Below are 26,113 nucleotides of genomic sequence, written 5' to 3'. Positions count from 1 at the left end.
GACCCCTACCCTAAGGCAAAACATACTGTATGTGCTCTAGTTCCAAGGTTATGGATGGATTTGAATTGCTATAGCATTATGTGGGACACTTCCAGAGAACAGCTGAAATACAAGCTCACGCTGCGTCGCAGATGCAACCGTTGTGAGCTTGTAGATCACACTCGGCTGCGACGCCGGAAGCTGCCGTACACCTTCTGCGCAATGCACGATGGGACTTTTAAAATATCACACACAGGCTTTTGATATGGAAAGGAAGACTCGAGACATAATCTGTTTCAAGAAGCAGCTGTATTTGACTATAAAGGCATTTCTAATCCAGTGTCTCTAAGCTGTTTTCTTTATATTTCAGTGTAAAAAGCCTATACTCTATTAGAAAAAAAAAGAAACAGTAAACCCAAAATAACATTTCATAATAAGAAAACAATAATCATCCAAACAAAAAAAAAAAGGATCCCCATTCACCAGTCATCTCAATTAAAATAGAAACAGCATTTTATTTTCGCTAACATTTTCCCTCAAAACAAATATATATATTTTTCTTATATATATATTTATATATTTATTCTCAAGGCAGTTGGTCATGGCCAAATTAATTGACCTTGTCATGGCCATTTCTCATGTTTCAAAGTTACAAAACATACCTAAAATGGAAGAAGAAAAAAAAGTGAGAAGCACAGTATAAGACCACTGCACTGCCCAACGAGTAGCATCTCAATCTGACTGACAGGGAAAGAGTGTGTCAGTAGAGTGGTGCACACACACGCACGCACGCACGCACGCACGCACAAACTTTCTCTGGAACAAGTGCAATGCAAAGAGAAGGATTTCTCACACCAGCACAGAACTACAACAGAACTTTTTCACAGCACTCAGGTTGTCCATCACATTCCCTTTGCTCACATGCTTCCTTATCCTCATCTCTCCTCCATCTCTTGACATGAAAGGCTTGTGCTGTATTGTCGTTGTTCTTGGCTATCGTCAGTAGGTGTAAATCCACTTGAACGGAGTGACAGAGAGGGCAGACAGAACCCTCGCCTCAGCCCTTCAAGGGCCAGTGAGTGCTATAGGAGTGGTTGGTTCCCCACCCTGGGGATCCCTGATTCATAGTCGAGCAATGTCGCGTCCTTCCACCCAAGCGTGTCACTCAGATGAAAAGAGATAGTCTTTTCTTTTTTTCCTAGCAGGGCTTGTCTGAAATTATCGTCTCTGTGTAAAAGGCAGTTTAAAAAAAAAAAAGATTGAATAATGATGTTCTCCAAATAAGAGGAGAAAGACAGAGATGGAGACAAAAAGAGAGGGGGGGTCGTGACAAATCGTGCCACGTGCCAGCATCTTGTTATTACAGTTACATTATGTCATCCCTGAATACTGAAGACTGACTGACTGCCCTGTTGATAAAATCGTCATGTTACAGTTGGAGGCTGAAGAAGTGAGGGTGCAATTCCTGCAGGGGGGGTAGTTGTACTTAGAAAGAGAAAGAGCAACCAGCAGCTGTAATTATGTGCTCTCACGTGTTTCTTACAGAAGCAAAGGGGCAGGCGGGAGCATTGCAATGGTGGTAGCTAAAGGATCTCAGAGTCCTGGATGGTGAAGTGAATAGCTTCCCTGATTTACCCTTTTTTTTTTTACATGATGCTAATGACTGTGTATGTGTGTGTGTGAGAGAAAGACAATGTTGGTGGGAAAGAAAGAGTAATCCCTGGGCTGCACAGGAGGAGGCAGCAGAGGAGAGATCCACACAGGGGCATAGCCTCTTCCTTACATCCATCCATCCACCCATCTCATTCTTCCTGATGCAGAACTATGTGCCTCTCTTTTGCAGCTCCTGAATAAAGGCTGTGGAGTGGGAGAGAGGAACAGTTACTTCAGAAACAAACATCCATCAGAGATGTAAGACAGTCTGACTTGTTGTTTGGACACGTATACAGTATGCACAGTATATATGCACAAACGAGACTATGACTTGATGGACACATAAGTAGTATACATACAGACAGACAGACAGACAGACAGACAGACAGACAGACAGACAGACATAAAATTACTATTTACAACAGCTTACTGTACACCCATACATTTGTATTCCATTATGTCCATATTGGTTTGCTAGAGGAAACAATGAACTCAACCTACCTCCAATTATTTCCTCCTTTACTTTTTGTAACTCTTTCCGCACCTCCTCCAGAATTTCCTACAGGGCAAATAATTGGCATGAGCATTATGTGCTATTCAGGATAATTCAGGAGACACAGGCCCTTTGTTGACCGGGGTCCTCCAGGGGTCTATACTTGGTCCTCTTCTTTTCTCCTCTACACTAGCTCTCTTCTGCGAATCTGCCAATCTATTGCAAATAATTAGCTGCTATTTTCGCAGAATGTTTGCCTATTACAACATATTACCCTTAGGGAGGTTAAGGTTAATGTGGTACCTGGCATCCTGTAGTGTGTATAGTTTCATTGTACTGATTATTGATTCTTTGGTTATTTGACTATAATAGGTTCTTGGTTTACCTACGATCCTCGATTAATATAGAGGGTATGCACGTCCACTGGGACCCGCCCCCCCCTAATCTAGACTGAGTGGCAAAACATTGAGCAGCATGGAGCATTGGAGTTTGGAAGTGCTAGTTTCAAATCACTCAACGGTCCTGCATACCACCTGTTTCTAATTTGCACATAATGCAGGAGGCAGCAGGATGTTGTGTTGTTGAAAACGAGTGCTTCCAAACTCTGGCACTTGGATAAATAAAAACCTGCACAGAATGTCTTGAGAGAAAGTAGCTCATAACATGCCTATGGTGGATTTTTATGAAACAAAAACTTTGCAGATAGAAAGAGGATAATTCAAGCTTTCAGTACAGCCGCAATGTTGGTGAGTAAACTTTGTTTAATACAATCAGATAGGACTTTTCTGTTTGGATGTATGGGCTGTCAATGGCAGAAATTCGTTTTTTGCCACTCAGTAGGCGTGTTCCCACATAACTTCCAGCAACAGTGATGTCACGCGCATACCCTCTATTGCTATGCATTTGATGTATTACATTGTGCTGTCCTTGCTTATTGCAAGTTGCTCTGGATTACGATGTCTGCTAAATGCCTAAATTGTAATTGTAATGCTAGCAAACAGAGGGGAGATATACCTGTTTCATTTTCTCTAAGTCCGTGTCATCATTTCCACTGGCATCATTACTAACAGCACCGGTTTTCATCCTGTTAGAGAAAGAGAGACAGAAAGCCAAATAGACCGATTTAAAGAAGCCCTGGGTTCCTTTTCCTTCCCAGTTGCAGACATATTGCCAAAGCCAGGCAATTCCATCATAGAAACAACTGTTGCCGTCAACGGAGCCCATCGCCATAGCACTGCAGGGGGTGAGGGAATGCACCACAGAGATAGAAAGGTATGCATACACCAAGGGATGTAGATAGGAATGATAGGAATCTTTACAATATAAATCTATACCATCCAGTCTATGAAGGAGCATCACTGATATAATGTTTTTTTAATAGCCTAAATGAATAAAACCATTTATAATTTGTTGCTGGAGATGGGGTTGGGGTAGTTATGCCAGTGCACTAATGAAAAACTTTATTTTATAAAAAAGATATACTGTATATATACAAACATATACAGTATATGGCATGTTCCTTATATCAGTGGCTGCTCACCTCAGGTTGATGAACTGGTGTCTATCTACTCTTTCACATATTTCTACATCACAGCACATATCCCAGTAACACGGTAAACACAAAACAAAAAAGACACCCAAAGCCTTCTTCAGAGAGTTGCCTAGAAGACCACAGCACCACCATCTAATGCTTGTAAATTCCATGCAAATCGGAGAATATTTGCGTGGACAACCATAGTCACTTCCACTGAGATATCTTGTCTTTTCAGCAGTGAGATAAAATGCACTTTAGTGATGCGCGGGTCGTCTCTGAGGTCACACATGCCTGCCTGCATTTGCTATTCACCCACCTATGTATGGTGAAAATGTTAAATATGACAGACCAGCATCTGAATGAACCTGAAATTATGTTAATTTAGCAAAGTACATACTTTTAAGAATTTTCACAATCAATGTCCACCCATGTGTTGGTATCCATGACCTGAATCTGCCTGAATTGCAGGACCAGCAAGTCACCAAGTCCACCCGAGCATCACTATTGCACTTAAGGCTGTCACGATATGACATTTTACATGACGATTAATTGTCACTCAAATAATTGGCGATTAACAATTTAATTGTGTTTTTGTCGTTGATAATTACATTTCTGTTTGGCTTTTAGGCTTTGAAGTTGTACATGGTAGATATGACACATAACCTAAATATACAAAGACATTACTGACATATTTGACAACTTACTACTTAAAAAATAACTTTGATAGTGGAAATAGCCGATCTACAAGCTCACAACGTGTCGCGATGCGACGCGTTGTGAGCTTGTAGATCTGCTATTTCCACTATTTCGGACATTTTTCAACATTCATGATTATGACGATTATGACAAAATAATTGCAATAATGTCAAATAATCACGATTAGACGATTATGTAATAATTGTGACAGCCCTAATTGCACTGAATCAGTGCACTGAAAAGCCCTTTGAACGCATGACATTCTGCAGTCCATTAGATGGTGCTATCAGTTATAAGTATACTATCCCCAAGGCAGCATTCTGCAGCGAGGCTGCGCTGACCTGAAGGGGACGGAGAGAGAGAGAGAGAGAAAGGGACAGTTGGGAGGAGCGTGGACACGAGGGAACGGGGACAGCTTTTTGTTATACCTGGAACCCTGGGACAATGAGGGAGACGAGTCCATGTTCTTGGGGACCGAGTTATTCCTGTTAGTGAAACACACACACTCTGCTCTTAGAAAGGAAAATGACAGGCACACGCACGCACACGCACAACAGTCTCATTGACAAAACTACATGTGTGTGTGTGCATGTGTGCGTCTATGTGCGGATGTAGTATGTGGACATAAACACACACACACACAAAATTATGATGGAGAACTGTGCAACATGTCAAGATGTGTTAAAACAAGGAGGATGAGCACAGGGGACATGAGAACTGCTGAACTCTCCATTACCTGGGCATGGTAGATGCCTTCTCCCAAGGTCTTCTAACGGGTTCTGAGGAACAAAGTAGATAATATAACACCAGTGCAAGACAAACATCAATGTGTATGATGTAATAAAATACCAGGATGAATACAGCTGGTATGTTTGGGATTTTTAGGGTTTGGTTCTTACCATTTTGGCCCTGAGGCTCTGAATCATCCTGCAGATAAAAGAGAGAGAGACTTCCAGTTAAACATGGGTTGGGCTCAACCCCCATTTCTCAAAATGTCCATCACAAACACTATCCATTCAGTCAGGGTATCAAATGACGGAAAATAGATTACGGCGTACTCACATTAGGAACCTTCTCGCCGGGTTCTGAAGCTTTTTTCCTGCGGATTCCACAATCACATGTTAATCAGCAGGTAGATATTGACTGTCAGACGTTTTCCTGGACAACAAATTAATGCCACTCACCTCCGTGCCAGGATGGCACTCATCTCGCCCATTAGGCCACCACCACCACCCCCGCCTCCTCCACTAGAGGAATTACGGCTACTATCAGCCTTGGCTGCCGGGGCTGCAGAGCCTCCTTCCTCCTGCTGAGGGCAGCATAACAAAGTCAGGAGTGAACATAAATTGAAAATCGTTGTGCCTGTAGTGCAAGATACTAGTCCATGGCTAAGGTGTAGCAGCTGCACTTCAGGAGGTGACTTTAATATAGTGAGTGTGTGGATATGCTATGATCATGTCCTCTGTTAGTCAAATGGTTATTTATTGGTTACCTCAATAAAAGATGCACACACAATAAAGACAGCCTTGCAGTTAGTACTTCATTACATTTAAACGTGAAAGGTCATTTATCTTCTTCGGTACCCTTTACAATTGGCAAATTGTCCAACCAGAACATAAAAACTATTGTGTTTCATTTCCATGCTTTGCTCAAACTTCCCCATACACACCTTGTTCACTTTGCGGAGCTTGGCACTTGCAATGGCAGCGGCCAACCCACCTCCGCCCCCGCCACCACCTCCTCCTCCAGCGGAGGGCAAGGGTGGTGCGGGCGGAGCGGGAGGTGGTCCTCCTCCTCCTCCTGTGGAGGGTGGTCCCGGAGGGGCAGGGGCTGGAGGAGGGGCAGGGGCGGGCGGAGGGCAGGGGGGCGGAGGAGGGGCCGGTGGCGGTGCGGGGGCTCCGGTCATCATCGGAGGAGCAGGGGGGATGGCAGCTAGAGACGAGAACCAATGAGAACGGTGACCGTTTAGCATGAAGATCACCACATGAACTCCTCATAAAGAGATCAGGCCGCGTAGCGATAACAGTTTTGTGACTGATGCCTGCTGAATCTTGTCAACACAAAGTGTTTCTCTGAAGATGTAATAATGTAGACAATTATGTATAATTTTCATCATCTGACCAAGCCGTGATTTGTTACAAAACAGCTACGACTTGGAAACCATGTAACCTACAGCAGGCGTTTTCAAAGTGAGTGACGCACCCTGGGGTGCCGTGACAGCAGTCCAGGGGTGCCGCGAGATAATTTGATAATATTTGGTATTTATTTGGACATTTTAAATCATTTTAAACTTGAAGTACAAAGTTATTTTCAGTCAGTTCTAACCAAAATGGCTCTTATCTCAACGTTTTCCTCGCAACATAATTGCTAAAATATGCTATAAATATAAGGTGCTGGGAGTGAAAATTATGAATATAATGTAGGGGGTGCCTCGGATGATTTTTTTCTTTTTTATATGGGTGCCCTGAGCCAAAAGAGTTTGGGAACCCCTGACCTACAGTATCATGAAAAATGGACAGTACTAAAGAGGTTTAATTAGTACTAGGAAAACAACTATGACTTGATGTACATTATACGAGGAGGGACTGTACTGTGGTGATGTGAATGATTAGGAGCAGCAGCTGCTTGTCTTTTCTATGGAAGAGGAACAGCATTATTAATGAGGGTGGTTGTGATGACTAACGCAGGCGTTTCCTGACCTGCGGCCGCTTGTCTCTCCCTTTCCTGCCTCTCTCGCTCCTGTCGTTCTCTCTCTTGACGTTCTCTCTCCTGCTGCTCCAGCCTTTGCTGCTCCAATCTAGACAAAACACATTAAAAAAACAACTCAATTAATTGAACAAATCCTTCAAATAATTAATCCATTAACCCATTTAGGCCTAGAATTAGAAGGATTCAAAAGACACTTATAGAATCGGGTCAAAATTCTAATGTTCACGACTTTTCAAAAATAGCAGATCTACGAGCTCGCAGCGCGGCACTCGGTGCCGCGCTGTGAGCTTGTATATCTGCTATTTTTCAATAGTTAAAGCATAAAATAATGATACACAAAATGTGTACCCGTTCTAAATGGGTTAAAGAACAACTCCTATATACTGAACTCTGTGGTGGTACATGTGAAGGATGGGGCATTTTTCAGCTTCTGATTAGCCTGGTGCTGGAAGCGCAAAGTCCACAGCTGGACTAGATGGCCTATACTAGATTGCACGGCTCACTAGCAAGGTAGTCTCCCACCTCCTCCCCCAACACATCTGTCAGTCACAAAGGTCTTTTATACGCACACAGGAAGGCATATATATGTACACAATCTCAAACACAGCAATCTTAAACATATACCCATGCCGTGTGTGTGCGCATGACTGTGTGCACACACACACACCCTCACTGGTGAGATTTAAAGCACTGCTGGTCGACTTGGGCACTGTGCCCAGACGAGAGGGAGGGAGGGAGGGGGAACCATTACTGTTCTTTCTCGGAATCCATAAGGTTTACTCACTACTTATGAGGCTGGTGAGCAATGCAACTAATTCTATATCTAGGCAGAAAAACGTTGAATGCCGAATACATACACAAAGTACTGCTTGAATTGGACATTTCACTCTGTGTCAGTCAGCACTGCTTTAATAGCAGAGCTTAGGACCCTGCATAAGCCCCGGCATGAAAACAACAAATAGCGCTTCTTGTGGTTTGACAGACGGCTTCTCGGGCCAATCCGAAAGCTTCTCCTACCATGCTGCATATGACCATTTAGAATGAAATGAGATTAAAAGGTTAATGCCTAGTCTATGCGGGCGAGTGCAGGGGTCAACAGAGACTAGCTGGTGGATAGATGGATGGAGGGACGGTGGGAAAGACGATGTGTTGGCCTTCCTCGTCCCCTGTTTAACCTTTAACCTAGAGGGACTGATGGAGGGTTTAAGCAGCATGAGGCTAATGCCATCAAATCCGCTACACGTGTGTGTGTGTGTGTGTGTGTGTGTGTGTGTGTGTGTGTGTGTGTGTGTGTGTGTGTGTGTGTGTGTGTGTGTACGCACGTAGCGTGCACAATTAACAGATCTGTTCAGGCAGGACAGAAGAAAGAAGCCAAGACAGCCTGAAAGGCTTGCTTTACTTTGTTGTGAGGTGTTGTCGCAAGACGTTGCATTGCACCCGTTGTGAGCATGTAGATCTGCCATTTTCAGTGCATGACTAAATTGATTGCAACTAAAACAACAGTGGACTTCATTTGAACAGATGGAAAATAAACTAAAATCTCATATATCACTAAAGAGCGAGGAAGCATTGTTCGACTCGGAAGAAGGCACAAGCCGACATGCGTTGGGGTAGTTTTAATTATGTCTCAAGCCCATTCAATTAAAGGCATTTAAAATATTCAACCCTACCTCGAGTGCCCGGACCTGGATTATTTATGCCATTCCTTTGGCCATAACTCTTTCTCACTCTTTGGATAGCATTCCGTTCTAGGAGTACCGGTGGCTTGAGGGACACTTGTAGCTCTTCTGTTACCTCTTCTCTCTCATATATCACTGTTAAGCTTAGCTAGAGAGTATCCATGACACTCACCACACAATCAGCAACACCTAATGGCCCAATTTGTTTCAAAAGGAAATCTTTATTTGACTGAATCTAGTTACACCTTGCACCACTTAACTGGGAAGTGGGGTAGACTGGGAAATGTGGGCATATCACTGGCGTTAAAAAGTTGTTACTTTTTACCAGTTTGTCTTTTTGATTAGTGTAACAGGGTCATATATGAATGTGTTCAAACCAGGAGCACCAAAGTAAAGTCAACCTGAGTGAGAGCAAGTCCTGTGTGGCCGTGTCATCACTTCTGCACCATAGACACCTTCACCAAATACGCAGACAGACACTACCCGTTACATTAGGACACGTCCAAAAAGCTTTTAACACTAAATTCTGGTCAAAGAGACATATTACAGGGACATCTGCGCTGGGTTACAGGTTCTGCCCACCATTGTGGAGACTGAGGTTTGAATGCTCCACAATGCATCCACTCGGCCAGGCACTCCACACCACAAGGACGTTTTTCCTACCGGAGCTGAGCAGAGGGCACGTCCAACACGGAAGTGCGAACAGTCGACACCAGCGTCATCACACACCAATGGTGGCAAGTTAACACAGACCGACTCATTGGAGTGTCTTGCCCAAGGACACTTCGACATGTGGACAGGAGGAGCCGGTGTGTGTGTGTGTGTGTGTGTGTGTGTGTGTGTGTGTGTGTGTGTGTGTGTGTGTGTGTGTGTGTGTGTGTGTGTGTGTGTGTGTGTGTGTGTGTGTGTGTGTGTGTGCGTGCGTGTTTGAAGCCACAGCCTGCATTTGTCAGTAGTTTTGATCTTAGGTAAAGGGAAGGATGTCCCCTATTAACATAGCTCTGGATATCTGGAATCACAGGAGTGTTGGGCAGGAGGAGTAGGACGGAGGCTCTACATCCTCCCTGTGTGTGGGGGGGAAATAACTGGAACAACGACTAAATTGGGGAGAAAGGGAAGACCTATAACACAAGGTTGATAGCACGCAATCTCCCCCAAAGAACACTAGTCTTGGTACCTTCGCTGTTGTTCCAGCTCCTCTGGGGTTGGTCCATTTGACACTGGGCGAGGGAGGGTTGCATAACCTGCAGGAAGACAGAGCAAGGGATGTTTCTGATGATAAGCTCAAGGGCATGTTATATACATGTTCTGTTTTTGAAGTGACTGCTTGTATCTCCACAAAGATCTATTTGTAAGCATGTGGTGAGAGGGACGGGTATACCGTCTGACTACATTCCAAAGACTCTTTGCCCTCCTGGCCCTCAAACTGTGGAATGAACTCCCCATTGCAATTAGAACTGCAGACTCACTCCCTAGCTTCCGCCGTAGTCTGAAGACTCACCTCTTCCGCCCATAGCACTTAGCGTAACAGTTGCCTACCCTCGATGACCATACTCATGGAAAGGCAAAAATGTAATTTAGATAGAATTTTTATATAGAGCGACTGTGTGTAGCTTCGATGTACAGATTATTGATGTTTTTTGTTTTTATTGATTTTATTGAATAGGTCCTTGGTGTACCTACCCTTTAAGATTTCTACTCCAAGCACTGATGTATTACCCTGGTTACTGTAAATCGCTCTGGATTAAGAGTGTCTGCTAAATGCCTAAATTGTAAATTGTACTTCTCTTTGAACATTTTCGCCAGGGGTTCTCAAACCTTTTTTGGCCATGACCCCCCAAATTAAACACATTTGAACTGGGGATTCCCACCCTGACAAGCACTTGGAATTTGGCCAGTTTGGTATTAAAACGGTCTTGAAAGTCCTTAAATTGTGACTTTATAAATGTGCAGATACCCTGTATACACCGCTGAGTGAGAAAGAAATTACATTAAGCTAATCATCTGGGGACCCCACAAAATAATTTTGGGACTGACCCCAAGTTTTAGAACCACTGGTCTATGTAAATAGGGGCATGAGGTTGAAAGTGGTTAAGGAAGCATAAAACAATGGCTGCATCCATTACCTGCATCTGCCATTGAAGTGAGCACCTCCAGAGCGTGCTGCATGCCGTTAGCGAACAGAGCAGCATCCTCCTTGCTGCCAAAGTTCAGCCCCCACACCTGCCGCGCATCTCGCCACTGGTGAAAGTTAGGCGTGGCTTGGTTGTACTTCAGGCCTTTCACGATTGGACAGTTTATGACCACCTAGAGCAAAAAAAAAAAAGGAAAATGGGGGTTGGACAACAGGTGACCTGTGTTAGTGGCCAGGTAGTGTGAATTCTTTAGGACAAAACAGAGGATATTAGACGTTAAGTGAGAAACCTGCAGTACTGGTCAGACATAAAATGACCTATAACACAACAACCAGAAAAATAACAAAGGAAGAATGTAGGACAACCAGGGGTGTAGCAACAAATTCTGGGCCCTGTGGTACAAGGAGATAGAAGATAATGCTCACTGCGAGCTTGTAGATCTGCTATTTTTGAATATCGTGATTATTTTTGTGATGTTTTCTATGTCAGTGGTGCTCAATGTTTTTCATGTGAAGGCCACGGACCCCCATCTCAAAATATTTAGTTCCAGGGACCCCCCAGAAGCAAAATTTGAGTTACAAATGTTCGCTTAAAAAATACATATATTCAAAGATTTGCACACATTTCCACGACTTTTCAAAAATAGCATATCTACAAGCTCGCAGGGCGGCACTCTGTGCCGCGCTGTGAGCTTGTATATCTGTTAATTTTCAATAGCTAAAGTATAAAATAATTAAGGCCCTCCACCTTGGGCCCTTGGTCCCACTCCCCCCCCCCCCCCCCTTGTGACACCCTGAGGACAACTAAATGAACAAAACAAAATTGTCTTTGTTCTGAACAAAAATGTAGTTTCTCCACCACTGTATGTGTTTTTCCATCATGGTTAAGTTTATGTTTAATGTTTGGCATAAGGGTTGCAGTGCACTAAAGTTAACATTGCTAAATCAACTGTCTGGGAGAAAAGATGTTCCACCCAGCAGGTGGCGTGAGCCCTATACAGCAGTGGAGGGGGGGAAAAAAATAGGTTCGGGGTTGAGCGCAACCTGAATGTGCTGACGCGCCATTTCCCTGTTTGTTTTACAGCCTCTGAATTCCACAGGGCAAAGGAGAGAGAGGGGGGGGGCAAAGAGGAGAGCCAGTCAGAGTGAATACACCAGCAGTCGGCATGTGCTCCAATGGGTGAGAGGCTAACAAGTTCAATTGCTGCAACCAGCACGCGAGAGGCATTCCTAACCTCTGTCCAGTCCTGTCAAACAGCAGATAAATGCAGCCAGGTTGGGACAGATAGAAGGAATGCGGCCATGAGCACTGCAAACAGCAAACGCGATGATCTCCAATTCCAAGTCAATGGCAAGAGACAAATGATGAGAGACAAGAGACACAGTAATAGTATATGAGAGAAAGAGAAGATTGCAGCCACCTGCATTTGCCCTCATCTGCTACTCAAATCATGGGTTATGCATGAGAGACTGAGATGAAGGCATCCTACTATAAATGTGCGTCATCTCTGCGTACTTATGTACAGTATGAGCATGTCTGAGAGTGGTCACCAGCGTATCTCGAGAACCGCCTGACCAATCGACTTCAAACTGTGTGCCTATCACAGAGGACCCTAGGGAGCGATGTGACAAGTGAGAGGTTGGTCGAATAAGCAGATCTCCACATAATATCAATACAACTGCAAAATATGGAGAAGGCTGATGTCATCTATTTGCATTTCCAGAGTCTAGTTGAACTTATTTGTAATATTACAAAACAATATACAGTAGAGAATAATTAATATTACAAATCAATAAACATTAGAGAATCATTATAGCCACTCAAGCCCTAAATGGATAATATTTCAAAAGAAGTTAAAAAAGTTAAAACCTCCACTATTTTTCAAATCTTTCAAAATCGTTTTCGAAATCGACGATCTACAAACTCACTGTAATGCATTGTAATGCATTGTTTTGAGCTTGCAGGTCTGCCTTTTTCAAAACGTCTTCGACGATAATGACATAGCCAAAATAGTGACACCAGGGTTAAAGTGGTCGAGTTCAACTTACATTATTTCCATCATACGAATGTGTCGCTTGCCAAAACTAACAGATTTTCGACCTCTGAGAATAACAGATTTATGAATTAGCCATTAGGTGTCACCTCAGCCGAGAGCGACAGAGACGGGAGGAGGGGGTGGGTGGTCTGGTCTTCCTAAATTGTCACAGGAAATGACTGAGCATGGCAAACTATCTCGCAGGAAACATCATCCACTTTAAGAACCATCTCTAGGGAACACTTGGAGGCTTGAATGTTTAAAGAAGGACAGAGATGGCGGCAGCAGGGGAGAGAGCACTGACGTGATGGGGGTGGGGGAAACTCATCCGAGCGGGCTCCAGCAATCTTTTTGAGCGGTGGTAGACCGCTCCATAGCATGGCCGTGTGTGTATCCGTGTATCCGTGTATCCGTGTATGTATGTGTGTATGTAGCCTGAACTACCACTCAGTGACCAGAGAGGGTGCTCTTGAGTCTAGTCTGAGCATCAACTGCAATACTCTCTCTCTCTCTCTCTCTCTCACACACACACGCGCACACACACACGCACACACACACGCACACACACACACACACACAACCACCGCTCAGTTCACACGGGTGTGATTTTTTTATTTGTGAGTAGGGATGGGACGATAAGTGAGTAGGGATGGGACGATAAGTGATATTATCGATTATCGTGAAAAAAAAACACTCACGATAATCGTATCGTGGAGATTTAATTTATCGTGATATCGTCCTCCGTCATGCACTGGGATCAATTCACCTTTTATTGGCCGAGCTGCATATCCATTTAAACCCTCTATAATTGGTAAAAGGTACTTAATATACGTAGTTGATACAGTCGTTTTTTTTCACTCTATCAAATGTCTTTGCCAAAAAATAGCCAATCTACGAGCACACAACGCGACCCGAGCTTGTAGATCTGCTATTTTTTGGCAAATGTTCAGCCCCAGGATAATGTATTTTGATTATTGCGATAATATCATAAATCGCGATCTCTTTTGTCAAAATAATCGTGATATGACATTTTCATATCGATCCCTATTGGTGAGATGGGGTTTACAGCATGTACCTTATAAGTTTTTTTTGTTATCAATTATTTTTATTTTCCATAACATGAAATTAGAGACATACATATGAATAGAACAAGAAAAAGTAAAACATTAATCAAAAGAAAAATGCAATTAACAGACAAACAACACAAACAATAGCAAAACAAGAAAAGGAAAAGAAAACCCACCCACCCCCTTTCCCCGGACCAACACGGAATGTACAATAGTGCATGCCTGTGCTAGGCTGTTACCACTATATAGTGATTTCTTGAATCATAGCCTTAAGCTTATCTGCAATGTCCGACCATATATTAATGTTTTCTTCTTTTGCTCCGTGTAACCTTGCTATCGACTGCTCTAAATATACTATATCTAGAAAGGTCAAGGCCCACTGGCGAAACGTTAACGTATGAGGAGGTTTCCACCGCGTAGCTACCATCTTCTTCGCCGCCGTTAATCCAGCAAAGAAGATGCGCTTGCGTATATTGTTTAGTTGCAACTGTGAGACGTCATTTAATAAAAATAAAGAAGGAGAAGATATGATATTAATACTAAAAATAGTTGAAAGTTTGGAGGCAACCATATTCCAGAATGACGACACATTTGGGCATTCCCAAACCATGTGAAGGAAGGTACCAATACTATTTGAGGCGCAGAGAGTGCAGTTGGGATTATTCAAAATCCTCATAGCACATAGTCTGCGGGGAGTTAAATAAGTCCGATGAACAAAATTTAAATGAATTTGTTGATGGTCTGGATTTCTAGAAGATAGCCTAATGTTAGACCATACTGTGTCCCAACAAAAGTCAGGGTCCAAATTTGGTACATCATTCCTCCAAACAGTATCAACAGATAGGGGCCCATAACTACAGTCTAATAAAAAACCATAGAGGGTGGAAACCAAACCTCTTGTTCTGTTACCATCACAGATAAACTCATGGAAGGGGTGCAATCTAAGGGGAGCTTGCCATGGGACCCCGTAGGTCCTCATGGACGTTCTCAGTTGGAAGTAGAAAAAAAGGGTATTTCCAGGCAGATTGAAGATGTCACACAAATCTCGAAAAGGTCGTAAACCATTTCTATCAAATAAGTCCCCTAATGTACGAATCCCCTTAGCCCTCCACCTTGGAAAGCGAATGGGGCGATCCTCGATTAAAAGTCTTTGATTATTGAACACTGGGGAAAATAAGTTCCATTTACAATCAATCTTACACATCTTTTCAGCTGCCCTCCATACTGCCACTAAATGAGAAATGATAGGTCCAAAGCGAACTTTGCATTGATGTGTAGTTATGTTTGAATAGATAAGATCTCTCAATTCAACAGGCTGCACTAAACTCTCCTCAAGCTCTCTCCAAGAAACCTTATTTGCTGGGTTAAACCAATTTAAAAGGGGGCGGAGCGTGAAGGCCCAATAATAAAATTTAAAGTTGGGCAATGAAAGGCCGCCATCATCTCTAGCACGTTGTAATAGAGAAAGTTTAAGACGAGGGCGTTTCCCTTTCCACACAAACTTAGATATCGAAGAGTGAAGCTTATTCCAGTATTGCGGCGGTGGTGGCAAAGGGAGCATAGAGCTTACAAAGTTAACCCTAGGAAGAACATTCATCTTTATGATTGAAACTCGAGCTTGGAGAGAGTTGGGCAAAGATGACCATCTATCTAAATCAAGACAAATCTTATTTAGAGTGTCACCATAGTTGTTCTTAACAATAGCCTGAAGAGAGGGGAAAATATCTATGCCAAGATATTTGAATTGGCTTACTACTGGGATTATGGGCGGCAGGATAGCAGATCTCATCTGATCATTTAGAGGTAGAAGGGCTGACTTCGTCCAATTAATTTTGTAGCCGGAAATGGAACTGAACTGATCAAAAATTTGAAGGACGTGAGTAATTGACTGTGGTGCATTCTCAATGAACAGTAGAATATCATCAGCATATAGGGAAATGCGATGCTGTGTGTTGTTAATCGAAACAGGAGTAATATCTGCAGACTGACGCACTGTCTGAGCCAAGGGTTCGAGTGAAAGTGCGAAAAGGAGAGGACTAAGGGGACAACCCTGCCTTGAAGATCTGCCAATCGTGAATAGCGGCGAACAGATCTTACCGGTTAGGACCATCGCTGACGGATTAGAATAAAGTACTTTAACAAAATGTATGAATGAAGCACCAAATCCCATTTTATCTAGTACAGCCCACAGGTAAGACCATTCCAGACGATCAAATGCTTTCAACGCATCGAGCGACAACACTGCGGCGGGGGTCCTCAGCTCCTTAGCCCTATCGATGATATGCAATAGTCGTCTAGCATTATCAGAGGCTAGTCTAGTTCCTATGAAACCTGTCTGATCACAGTGTACTAAGGTGGTCATAAAACCCTGCAAGCGACGCGCAAGCACCTTAGCAAAAACTTTTAGATCAGAATTCAAAAGTGAAAGCGGTCTATAGCTTGCGCAATCTGTGGGATCCTTGTTCTTCTTCAACAATAATGATATAATAGCTACATTCACATCCCTGGAGAAAGAGCCACTTTCAATTGCATATCGAAACATGTCTAGCATCAGCTGACCTAGATCTTCCCAAAAGATGGCATAAAGTTCAGGGGGTATCCCATCCAAACCAGGCGACTTGCCCCTACGCATTGCGAGCACAGCTTCCTGTAATTCCGCCAGATGGAGCGGTCTATCTAAGGCTTCCGCATCCGCCTCGCTAAGGGTTGGTAACTGTATGTTGGATAAAAAATCATTGCATACTGCATCATCGTGAATGACCTCGGAGGTGTAGAGCTCATCATAAAAAGCACGAAACGTGGCATTGACCTCTTTGGGTTCTGTAACCATGGCTCCCGTTGTTGATTTGACACTAACAATATCAGCAAAATGCTCATTGGATCTAAGACGTAAAGCCAGTAAGTGACTGGGTCTTGCACTATTAAAATAGTAGTTTTGCCTTGTGCGTTTCATTTGAAATTCTGAGCGGCGCTTGAGAATGGAGTTAATTTCTTTCTTAACTAGCTCTCTCTGGGTTGCTGTACTAACATCAAAGTTATTTTGGAGAGAATTATCCAAAGTAGAAAACCGAGATTCCAATTCCACCAGTTTGGCTGACCTTAATTTTCTCTGAGTGGACGCATAGAGGGTTGTATTACTCCTGATAAAGCCTTTAATTGCATCCCAAAGAATTCTGGGATCCTCAACTGAGCCTGTATTGATATTTATAAATTCGCGCAAACCAGTTTGAAACTGAGCTACAAATGCCGCATCGCGCAGCAGTGTGGTGTTAAACCGCCATCTAGGAGCTCTATCTATAACCTGTTTCAGTGAAGCAACACACAGCACCGCCTTGTGATCCGAGAGTGACATTGGGAGCAACTCTACCTTGGCAATTTTATGAAACAAGCTAACAGGGGCAAAAACGTAATCGATCCTAGAGAATGAAGCATGCCTACCCGACAGAAAAGAAAAATCTCTAACCGTTGGGTTCATTAAACGCCAGATGTCGAGTAAGCCAGTTGAGTTTGCCCAAGCACGTAGTTCTGCAGACGCTAGTGCTTGTTCTCTGCTTTCTACCCCAGTGGATCTATCTAGGTTATGTTGCCATGTTGCATTGAAGTCAGCACCAACAATGATTTTGAAATCCGTCAGTTCCAATAAGGTTTTAGTTAGTAATTTGTAAAACTCTTTGTCTAAAACATTTGGAGCATACACAGAGACTAGTGCTAGCATTTTACCCTCCAAGCGGATTTTAGCAACAGCTATCCTCCCGTCACTGTCAGACCAATCACCCAGAAAATCCAACCTAAGGTTACGTCTAGCCAATATGGCTACTCCCTTGGTTTTGGAAGAAGCAGCTGAAAAGGCTAAAACACGATAATGTTTATTAGCCAATCGGTTGGAATGCTCTTTTAAAAGATGAGACTCCTGTATAAATGCAAAGTCAATTGATTTAGATCGCAAAACCCCCAAAATGCTGGTTCGCTTATGCGGTATATTCGCTCCCCTTACATTGAAACTTAGAAATTTATATTCTGTCATAATTGTGGTTCAAACCATACGCACAGCAAGCACAGTAGAACATTTTAGAATTTCCTAGTTGGTCCCTCACAACAAACCTTCCCCACAGAAAAACAAAACAACCCCAAAAGGAACAGAAAGGAAAAAGCAACATCAAACGAACATAAAAAAACACATAACATTGAAGCTTGAGGGGGAAAACCCCATTAGCATCAGAGTGCACAAAAACAGTTCCCCACCCCATCAACCTATTAGTCAACCTTCATTTCACTCTGTCAGAGAGTGCAAACAAGTAACTGCCCAAAAGTAACCATACATTGCCCTCTGGTGATTATGTAAATATATAACAGATCACCAAAGTAAAAACAACAACAACAAAAAAGTGCCTTCTTGTGGCTGAATAGCTCTCAAACATTCCATCCCCTCAAATTATGATCAATCTCCCCACTTCATATCACTTAAATAAATGAGAATGGTATGTTAACATTTCTAGTAAAGAAGGGGGAGAGAAAAAAGAAAAGAATAAAGGGAAAAAAAATGAGGGGACTATAACAACTGTAATAATAATAATCAGTCCAGCACTAGGCCCACCTAGAATGTGATAAAGCCCTATAAGCCACGTTAATGCAAATAACCAAACACTTGTGACAGATAAGTGGAAATAAGGCTGTCACCACGACAAGGCACTAATATAATATTAATAATAAAAATAAATAAAAAGGAAATCAGTGTATATGATATAAAAAATATATGCACTTATATATGTAGTTAGAAATAGAAATTAAAAGCACATCCGGGGGGCCATATGCAGCAAAGCACACACAGTGTTAATGCATACTGCGCCACATACAGCCCCCCCATGCATCCATGTATACAAACCACAATTACTAATTAGAAGGGGGAAAAAAAGAAAGAAAAGAAAAGTCTGTATACATAAGTATTTACATAAAACACAGTTATGTATGATCAGGAAACCATATACAACACAGCACACATAATGCATACTGCGCCATATACAGCTCCCTGTACATGCCCAAAAGGCCAGTGCAAACTTAGATAAATGTCAATCATATTAGTTAAGTCTGTTTCCGTCTTAAACAGTAAACTACCATACTTCAAACAGTGAACCTACCCAATCACGACTACAAAATAAATATCCCAATACAGAGCTCCCCTCTCCCCCCATCAAGAAATTAACATTTTAGAAGACAACAAAAGTAGGTAAATAACTACCCCCCCCCCCCCCCCCCAGACAGACAGCGGATCCACAAGCACGTAGAGCCAACGCGCCACGAGATCGTACATCCGCCAGCTATTGAGATTAGAAAAAAAAGGAAAAAAAAGAACGAGTCAATGAGCCAGGGAGAGAGAGAGAGAGAGGAGAAGCAGAGATAGGTAGAGAGACATAGAGAAAGGGCGGGAGAGCGAGTGGTCTCTGGAACCGCGGAGCCTTCACAATTTAGACCATATTATTTATATCTGTTTCACCTTAAACAGTAGGCTACATTACTCAATACAAAGGCCAAAGCCCAGTCTCGCCCTCCTACCCGAGAAAGTAGCGTTTTAGGAGGCATAAACGAACCATAAACTAACAACCAACATAGCCGCCATTACCTAACAGAAAGAGAGAGAGAGAGAGAGAGAGAGAGAGAGACACACACACACACACAGCGAGAGAGAGAGCCATAGAGAGAGAGAGAGAGAGAGAGAGAGAGAGAGAGAGAGAGAGGGAAAGCCGAGATAGATAGAGAGACATAGAGAAAAGACGAGAGAGAGAGCAGGCTCCGTCTGAACCGCGACACGGAACCCGTTAGACAAAGCTTAACAGAGAGAGATAAAACCCTCTAGACCTATATAGTAAGCAGCACAACGCTCAATAAGAGCAAAGAAAAGGAATACAGTAATAACAAGAACAATGTCCATTATATTCAAACAAAAAAGACAGTGAATTATGCTTATAGCTTTAGCAGCCCTAAATCCTCTCTCCTTGCGGTAACCTAAATTAAAACGAGTAACACCCATCTGCTTACAGATCTTGTTAAAAAATAAAATATATCTTATTCTTCGATACAAATAAAATAGGTATTATGAAACGAAACACTTGAAAACACAACGTCAAGTCAGATGATGAGTCCAAAACAATAAGTAGGCTTACATTAACAACTCACCCTTTGGGGAGGAGGAGGAGGAGAGAGTGAGGAAAGAAAGACGCTGCGTAAAAGTCATCTCCAAAGTCCCAGCCAGCTTACCAACAGTCCATTAAAGGCAAAAGGATATCACATCGGCAGAATGTGTTTGAAAGCACGCGATCACGAAAGCAAAAGTGTCCCTGGTAAAAGTTAGTTCTCTGTAACTGTCGTCTCATCATCCTGCGTAGCTAGAGTCTCGTCCGCAGCACCTGGAGTCTTGAACTTATCCTTGCAAAAGGCCAGAGCTTCCTTGGGTGAGTTGAAAGTAGAGGTCGCCTCATCCACGGTTATCCAGAATTTGCTCGGGTGCCTTATTCCGTATTTCACTCCTTCCGCGGTGATGGAACGTAGGAATTCCTTTACTGGCCCGAAAGCTGCCCTTCTCTTTGATGTTTCAGCAGACCAGTCGGGGAAAATATACACCTTTTTGCCATTGTATGTCAGTTGGCCTGCTTTCCTGGAGAGCTGGAGTATGCGTTCCTTTACACGGAAAAAATGGATCCTTGCCAGGAAAGCCCTTGGCTTATCAGAACGTGGATTGCCGGTCCGATGAGCACGATCCACCTCCGGGGGGGAGTCGGGAAACTCGTCGGGGAATGTTTTCTGCAAAAAAGACTGGATAAAGGCCACTGGGTCAGCCTTTTCTAGCCCAGGAGAGATCCCAATCACTCTTATGTTGTTCCTACGACTCCGGTCTTCTGCTATGACGAGCTTCTCCTCCAGATTAGCACATCTTCTCTCCAATTCAGTGATACACATCTGCAAACTGTCCATGGAGGAACCAAAGTTCTCAATGGCCTCCCCATGTTCAGCCACGGTCGTGTTCAGCGTGGCGACTGCAGGACGCAGCTCCTTTCCGAAGTCATCAATCTTCTTCAGTAATTTCTTCTCCAAGCCAAGCATCATGGGTTGAATAAAACCATCCATAAACTCTTTCAGTGATTCCTTGAGGACCTCGCGCAGCATGCTCTTTGTAACCGGAGCGTCAGCGTCGCCCTGCATTGCGCCGGCCATGTTGTCAGCGTTTGCGGTCGGAGACCTGGTACTCCTCGACCTCGTGTTAATCGTATTCGGCATGAAACACGAAACAACTGCAAAAACAGACGCTCACCAGTGTTTTGGGCGTTTAAAGTCTCAAAAGAACTATAAAGGCAGTAAAAAATGGGCTTAAAAAATGTGAAAACTATGCACCTCCACAGAGCTCAACAAACGCGTCCTACTCGGTCGCCATCTTGTCGGAACTCCCCATGTACCTTATAAGTTGATATACATTGATATAACTCAAAGTGTGTATTATTAGAGGTATCAGGTGTGACTGTGGTTAAGTGTGCGTGTAACCCTACCTTCCCCTGCAATTGCATCTCCCAGGCTGCAAATAAGAATGACCTCTCAGCTTGCTCAGTTAAGTAAGGTCTTAAACAGAACGGATCCCAGTCGGTGCTGTGTGTGTGGGTTCAAATCTGGCTCATGACCAACACAGCAGATCTGCCCTTGAGATGGTCTTACTTTTTTTAAATGCTTAGGGTAACAATTTTTTCGATGTGAGGAGATCCTATGTATAGTGTGGGTAAAAATACCATACGTCTTCTGTGTATTTCTCCACGAAGTGTATGCCTGATAAGATCAAATGTGTATGTGTTTTGCGTTATACATTCCGAGGTGGCCACTGGTCAGAGCGGTCTTTATGATTAAAATAATTCAGGATAGTGCTTGGGCATTCGTCAGAGTGTGGAAAACTTTAAATTGTGGGCACCAAGGCTGAAACCAGCTGGTAGAGTCCAGACACAGGAGCCCAGAGAGAGAACCACATGCATGTGTCCCATAATGCCTTTTTACATATTAGTAGTCTGCAATTAATCCTAGCATTAATACTAGGATTAGACCAGCTCAGTGGCCTTGTGGTTAGAGTGTCCGCCCTGAGACTGGGAGGTCGGGATTCGATAACTGGCCGGGTCATACCAAAGACTCTGAAAGACGGGACCCAGTGCCTCCCTGCTTGGCCCTCAGCATTAAGGGTTGGATTGTGGGTAAGTCCCTGCGACATACTAGCGTCATGTCCAGGGGGTGTACTTGTACATCAAGCTGCCTCACTCTACAGAAACAGGAGATAGGCTCCTGTCCTATGGGCCTCTTGGCTCGGCAAGCCTTACTTTACTTATTACTTGTGCAATTGGCTGGGTATGTACTGTATGTAGGTGACTGGGATTTTTGAAGACCGTAGCCCTGAAACGGCTGGTATTCTGGGAATGTATGTATGGAGGTGTCCCCCTACAGCCAACGAGGGACCAGCATTCCTGGTGATGATGTCAGCCGAGTTTGGAATATAAGAGCGCTCTTGGTAATATCTTCATTAACGGGCGAAGACATTAGGAACATGAGGCCAGCAGTGCACACCTTGTGGGTTCTAGTTAATACTAGTATGAGTATGGAGTGCTTTAAGCAACAATGATGCTGCAGCGCTAGGGGTGGTAGTACTAAAAATAATGCTGGAGGTCATTTGTTGTGACTGCATTCTCCAGACTGTGGCACCTCCCTGGTGTGAATGTCTGTGCCGAATGAATGAGAGGCAGCGGACTACTGAACAAAACAAATATATATATATATAAACAAAAACAGGATGCACACTCAGCAAACCTCCTCAGGGTAAATTAAGGTCAGAAAGAAAAGATAAAGAAAAAAGAAGAGAGGAAAAAAATGTATAATGTGGCCAAATAAAACTAGGGCATGTTGCTGCCTGGCTCAACACTATATGACTATGATATAACACTGATGATATAAGTACAGTGTGGCAGGAGTTAAGAGCGAGCCTTCCTACCGCACCCCCCTCCCTCCCATTAAGACACTGACATGCATGGACAAATAGCAAACACCTGATCCACCCACCACAGCACTGTTTCACATACCTGCTGGTCCGTCTGCATCTTGCGTCCCACTACTCTGAAGGCGTTGGTGGAGGGGTTGTGGTAGATCTGGACTCTGCTGAAGGTCTGGGCACCAGCGCCCGCCGGCAGCCACTTCTTATTGCCATCATCGTAGATCATCACAGTGGCCCGAGCCTGGCAGATACTCGACTCACTGGGCGAGGGAAGATAAAGACCGTTTTAGAATGGTTCCCTCACTGCTTAAAGAATTAGTGCACTGCACACTTTTGTTCATCTCATTTCATCGGTATTAAAAATAGACTCTCAGTCGCAACACTGCTCCCAATTCATTAATTACACAAATTGTATTGTATTGCATAGGGATAAGAATGTTGAGCATTGACAAGCCCTTCCTCATTTCATGGACATATTATAATACAGCAGTTTGCATGAGAAATATTTGTTAGTGCTTACGTTCCAATGTTACCTGACTTAAGTGTACCAGGCCACTTTATTTGCCTTTCTAAATAGCTGATAGCTATAACTTTTGTTTGACCTCGCTAAAACTATAACCTAAGGCTCAGCACCAACAATACTTTCATTACCAAAACCTTTGGATGCATGTCTGGGGAAATGACATGAACCGAATCATACGAAAACCTTTAAATTAACCAAGTTTCTAGGACTGCGAGAACCCTGTCATAATGGCCGAGTTCCTTTGTTTGTTTTACTTTCTGTAGCCTATGCAATGAACAAACAAGGCATCTTCTGTATTCTTTATAAAGAAGTGATTTACACATATTTACTAATTAAACAAGTGAATTACACATATTTGTTTATACAGAAGTGATTTACACATATTTGCTTATAAAGAAGTGAATTACACATATTTGCTTATAAAGAAGTGAATTACACATATTTGCTTATAAAGCAGTGAATTACACATATTTGCTGATAAAGCTTGACATAATAAACTGTCCTCTTGGCAGTTGAGTTGAGGAAGAGAGAATGGCAGCACTGAGGTTGCAGGAAGAGAAGGGAGTATGAAAATGTAAGCAAATTTAAAAAAAAGAAAATGGAATCAAAAACATGAGGAAGTGTGAATTGCAGTTGGCTCAAGGAAGAGAGAGACATGGTGTTGTTGAGAAAGAAGGAAAGTAAACATGGCTCTTTGTCACAGACTTCTGGAGATGGGAGCCAGTCTTTCCAGGCTAGCCTCATCTGGTCTAGCTCGACACACTGTCACAGCACACTGCCTCTGAAAAGGTCTGTGCAAGCATCAGGCTAATAGCTACAAAATGAACAACAAATCTTTGTCGTTTGTCTTAACCTGCTTGGATTGCCAGGTGGGGTTCACTCACTGCATCGGGACAATTCAGATCACTTCATGTAAAGTTGAGAAACACAGACAACACAAGTAGGTACTGGGGTCGGTAGGCTAAAGAAAGATTCCGGCACACTGCATATTTGCTCTCTTAGTCTTAGGTATGTAATTATGAACATTTCACAACATGACTTCAAAGCATCTGGTGTTCGATGAAGTCATGTTGGTGTATTTTTTTTCTTGACCTATTCATTGTCTTCACTTGTGCCAAGCACCTGGCCAGTACACTCATTTAAAGTGGGAAAGGCAAAATAAACTACCCTTTGAAAAATGGATGGTCACATAGACATACAAAATTGTTCTTACATGTTGTCTTCTTGTTTTGTATTGTTAAAAGATCTTTGAGAAATAAAGAGTATAAACAAAGAAATACAAAATTGTACACAAGAAGCTGACCTAATTTAAGGTGTAATGTTAAAATGGTTGTGTTTAGGCGTTATATAATGTGGTGGTAAAGTTTGGGTATGGGTTTGGAGGGCAGTTAGCCAATGACATAGCATGACCACAAAACTTCCAGCTTCTAGAAATAGGGAACCTTGAAAGTATTTTAACTTTTGACCCAGGAAATATTTCAATGCAATATAGGTCTTCATCAGGCCAGCCACGTGTACTAGGTTACAGGGAACAAGGCTTGGACTCCAGGTATTCTTTTTTTATTTCCTCGTTTGGCTCTGAATACATATGCTGGGTGGTGTCTCAAATATTATATTTCTATGCCGTGCAGACCAGTAATAGCCAGCTATGCATGTCCACATGTCAATAAACAGGCCATTTATAAGACTGAAGTGTAAAATCTAAGATTAGGTCTGCCCCTTGGTATGGGTGCCATGAGAGTAATTATGCACTGATGCATTCAACAGATGGGTATATGAGGGTCATATAAAGTAATGGTAGACACAGACAGGCTGCAGTGTGACCTTTCGTTTGCCAACGGGTCTGAGCAGCGTGTATCTATTCTGCATCTAACTTAAGGCAAGACCCAAATTCAGAGTGAACATTTTAAACGCAAATATTTGCTTCTGGGGGTCCTTGGAACAAGATATTTTGAGATGGGGGTCAGCAGCCAAATACATATCATTTTGGGGGTCCTTGAGCTGACAAAGTTTGAGAACCACTGATAATGTCTTCTAAATACAAACAATTTTCTGAAAAAACTTGTGTTGCTATATCCGTGGTTCTCAAAATGTGTCATGTCAAGGACCCCCAAAATGATATGTATATGGCCGCGGACCCCCATCTCAATATATTTTGTTCCAGGAACCCCCAGATGCAAGGATTTGCAGGAACCCCCAGATGCAAGGATTTGCCTTAAGCTGGATGCTGAATAGATACACGCTGCTCAGACCAGTTGGGAAACCCACACACGTGGCTGCAGTACTCTAGAGTTGAACAGGGTAACATAGGGTACCTGTAATTATAATAACAAGCCAAACAAGGCCAAGACTGCTGTAATAAGAAAGGATAAATACACTCCATCTATATGCTTTGTAAATACTGTCGTGGAATATGTACACAAGAGTGTGTGCAAAATACAAAGAGAGAAAGAGCGGTAGACCTAGTGCAGGAAAGGAATGCAGCAAAAGGTTGATTTGAGGAGGAGAGGAGAGATTGGTTTCGATCCCAAACGAGATGGGCCACAGGACAACAATGAAGGCCGACAAAGACAGGAAGCAGAGTGGTGTTCCGCCACTGGAAC

The 26,113-nt window shown here is 43.0% G+C and overlaps 1 protein-coding gene across 2 annotated transcripts in view; it reads right to left on the bottom strand.

Moving 5' to 3' along the window:
• Nucleotides 1-269: 269 nt before the first annotated feature.
• The window catches only part of vaspb (vasodilator stimulated phosphoprotein b), a 45,972-nt gene continuing 20,128 nt past the window's right edge, over nt 270-26,113 (bottom strand). Inside the window, exons 2-14 of one of the 2 annotated variants that reach the window (XM_080730903.1) lie at nt 23,076-23,247; nt 10,870-11,050; nt 9,921-9,987; nt 7,055-7,152; nt 6,025-6,287; nt 5,540-5,664; nt 5,418-5,454; nt 5,255-5,282; nt 5,092-5,134; nt 4,784-4,840; nt 3,140-3,209; nt 2,134-2,191; nt 270-1,836 (exon numbers count right to left, since the gene is read on the bottom strand). In XM_080730903.1, coding sequence (XP_080587029.1) covers nt 1,802-1,836; nt 2,134-2,191; nt 3,140-3,209; nt 4,784-4,840; nt 5,092-5,134; nt 5,255-5,282; nt 5,418-5,454; nt 5,540-5,664; nt 6,025-6,287; nt 7,055-7,152; nt 9,921-9,987; nt 10,870-11,050; nt 23,076-23,247 — 1,234 coding nt within the window. In that variant the 3' untranslated portion in view covers nt 270-1,801. The remainder of the gene's footprint in view (nt 1,837-2,133; nt 2,192-3,139; nt 3,210-4,783; nt 4,841-5,091; nt 5,135-5,254; nt 5,283-5,417; nt 5,455-5,539; nt 5,665-6,024; nt 6,288-7,054; nt 7,153-9,920; nt 9,988-10,869; nt 11,051-23,075; nt 23,248-26,113) is intronic. The other variant, XM_080730904.1, reaches the window with a different exon arrangement.

This window comes from Nannobrachium achirus, assembly GCF_963921795.1.
Source record: "Nannobrachium achirus genome assembly, chromosome: 8".
Lineage (NCBI taxonomy): Eukaryota > Metazoa > Chordata > Actinopteri > Myctophiformes > Myctophidae > Nannobrachium > Nannobrachium achirus.
This window is presented reverse-complemented; position numbering and strand designations above follow the sequence as displayed.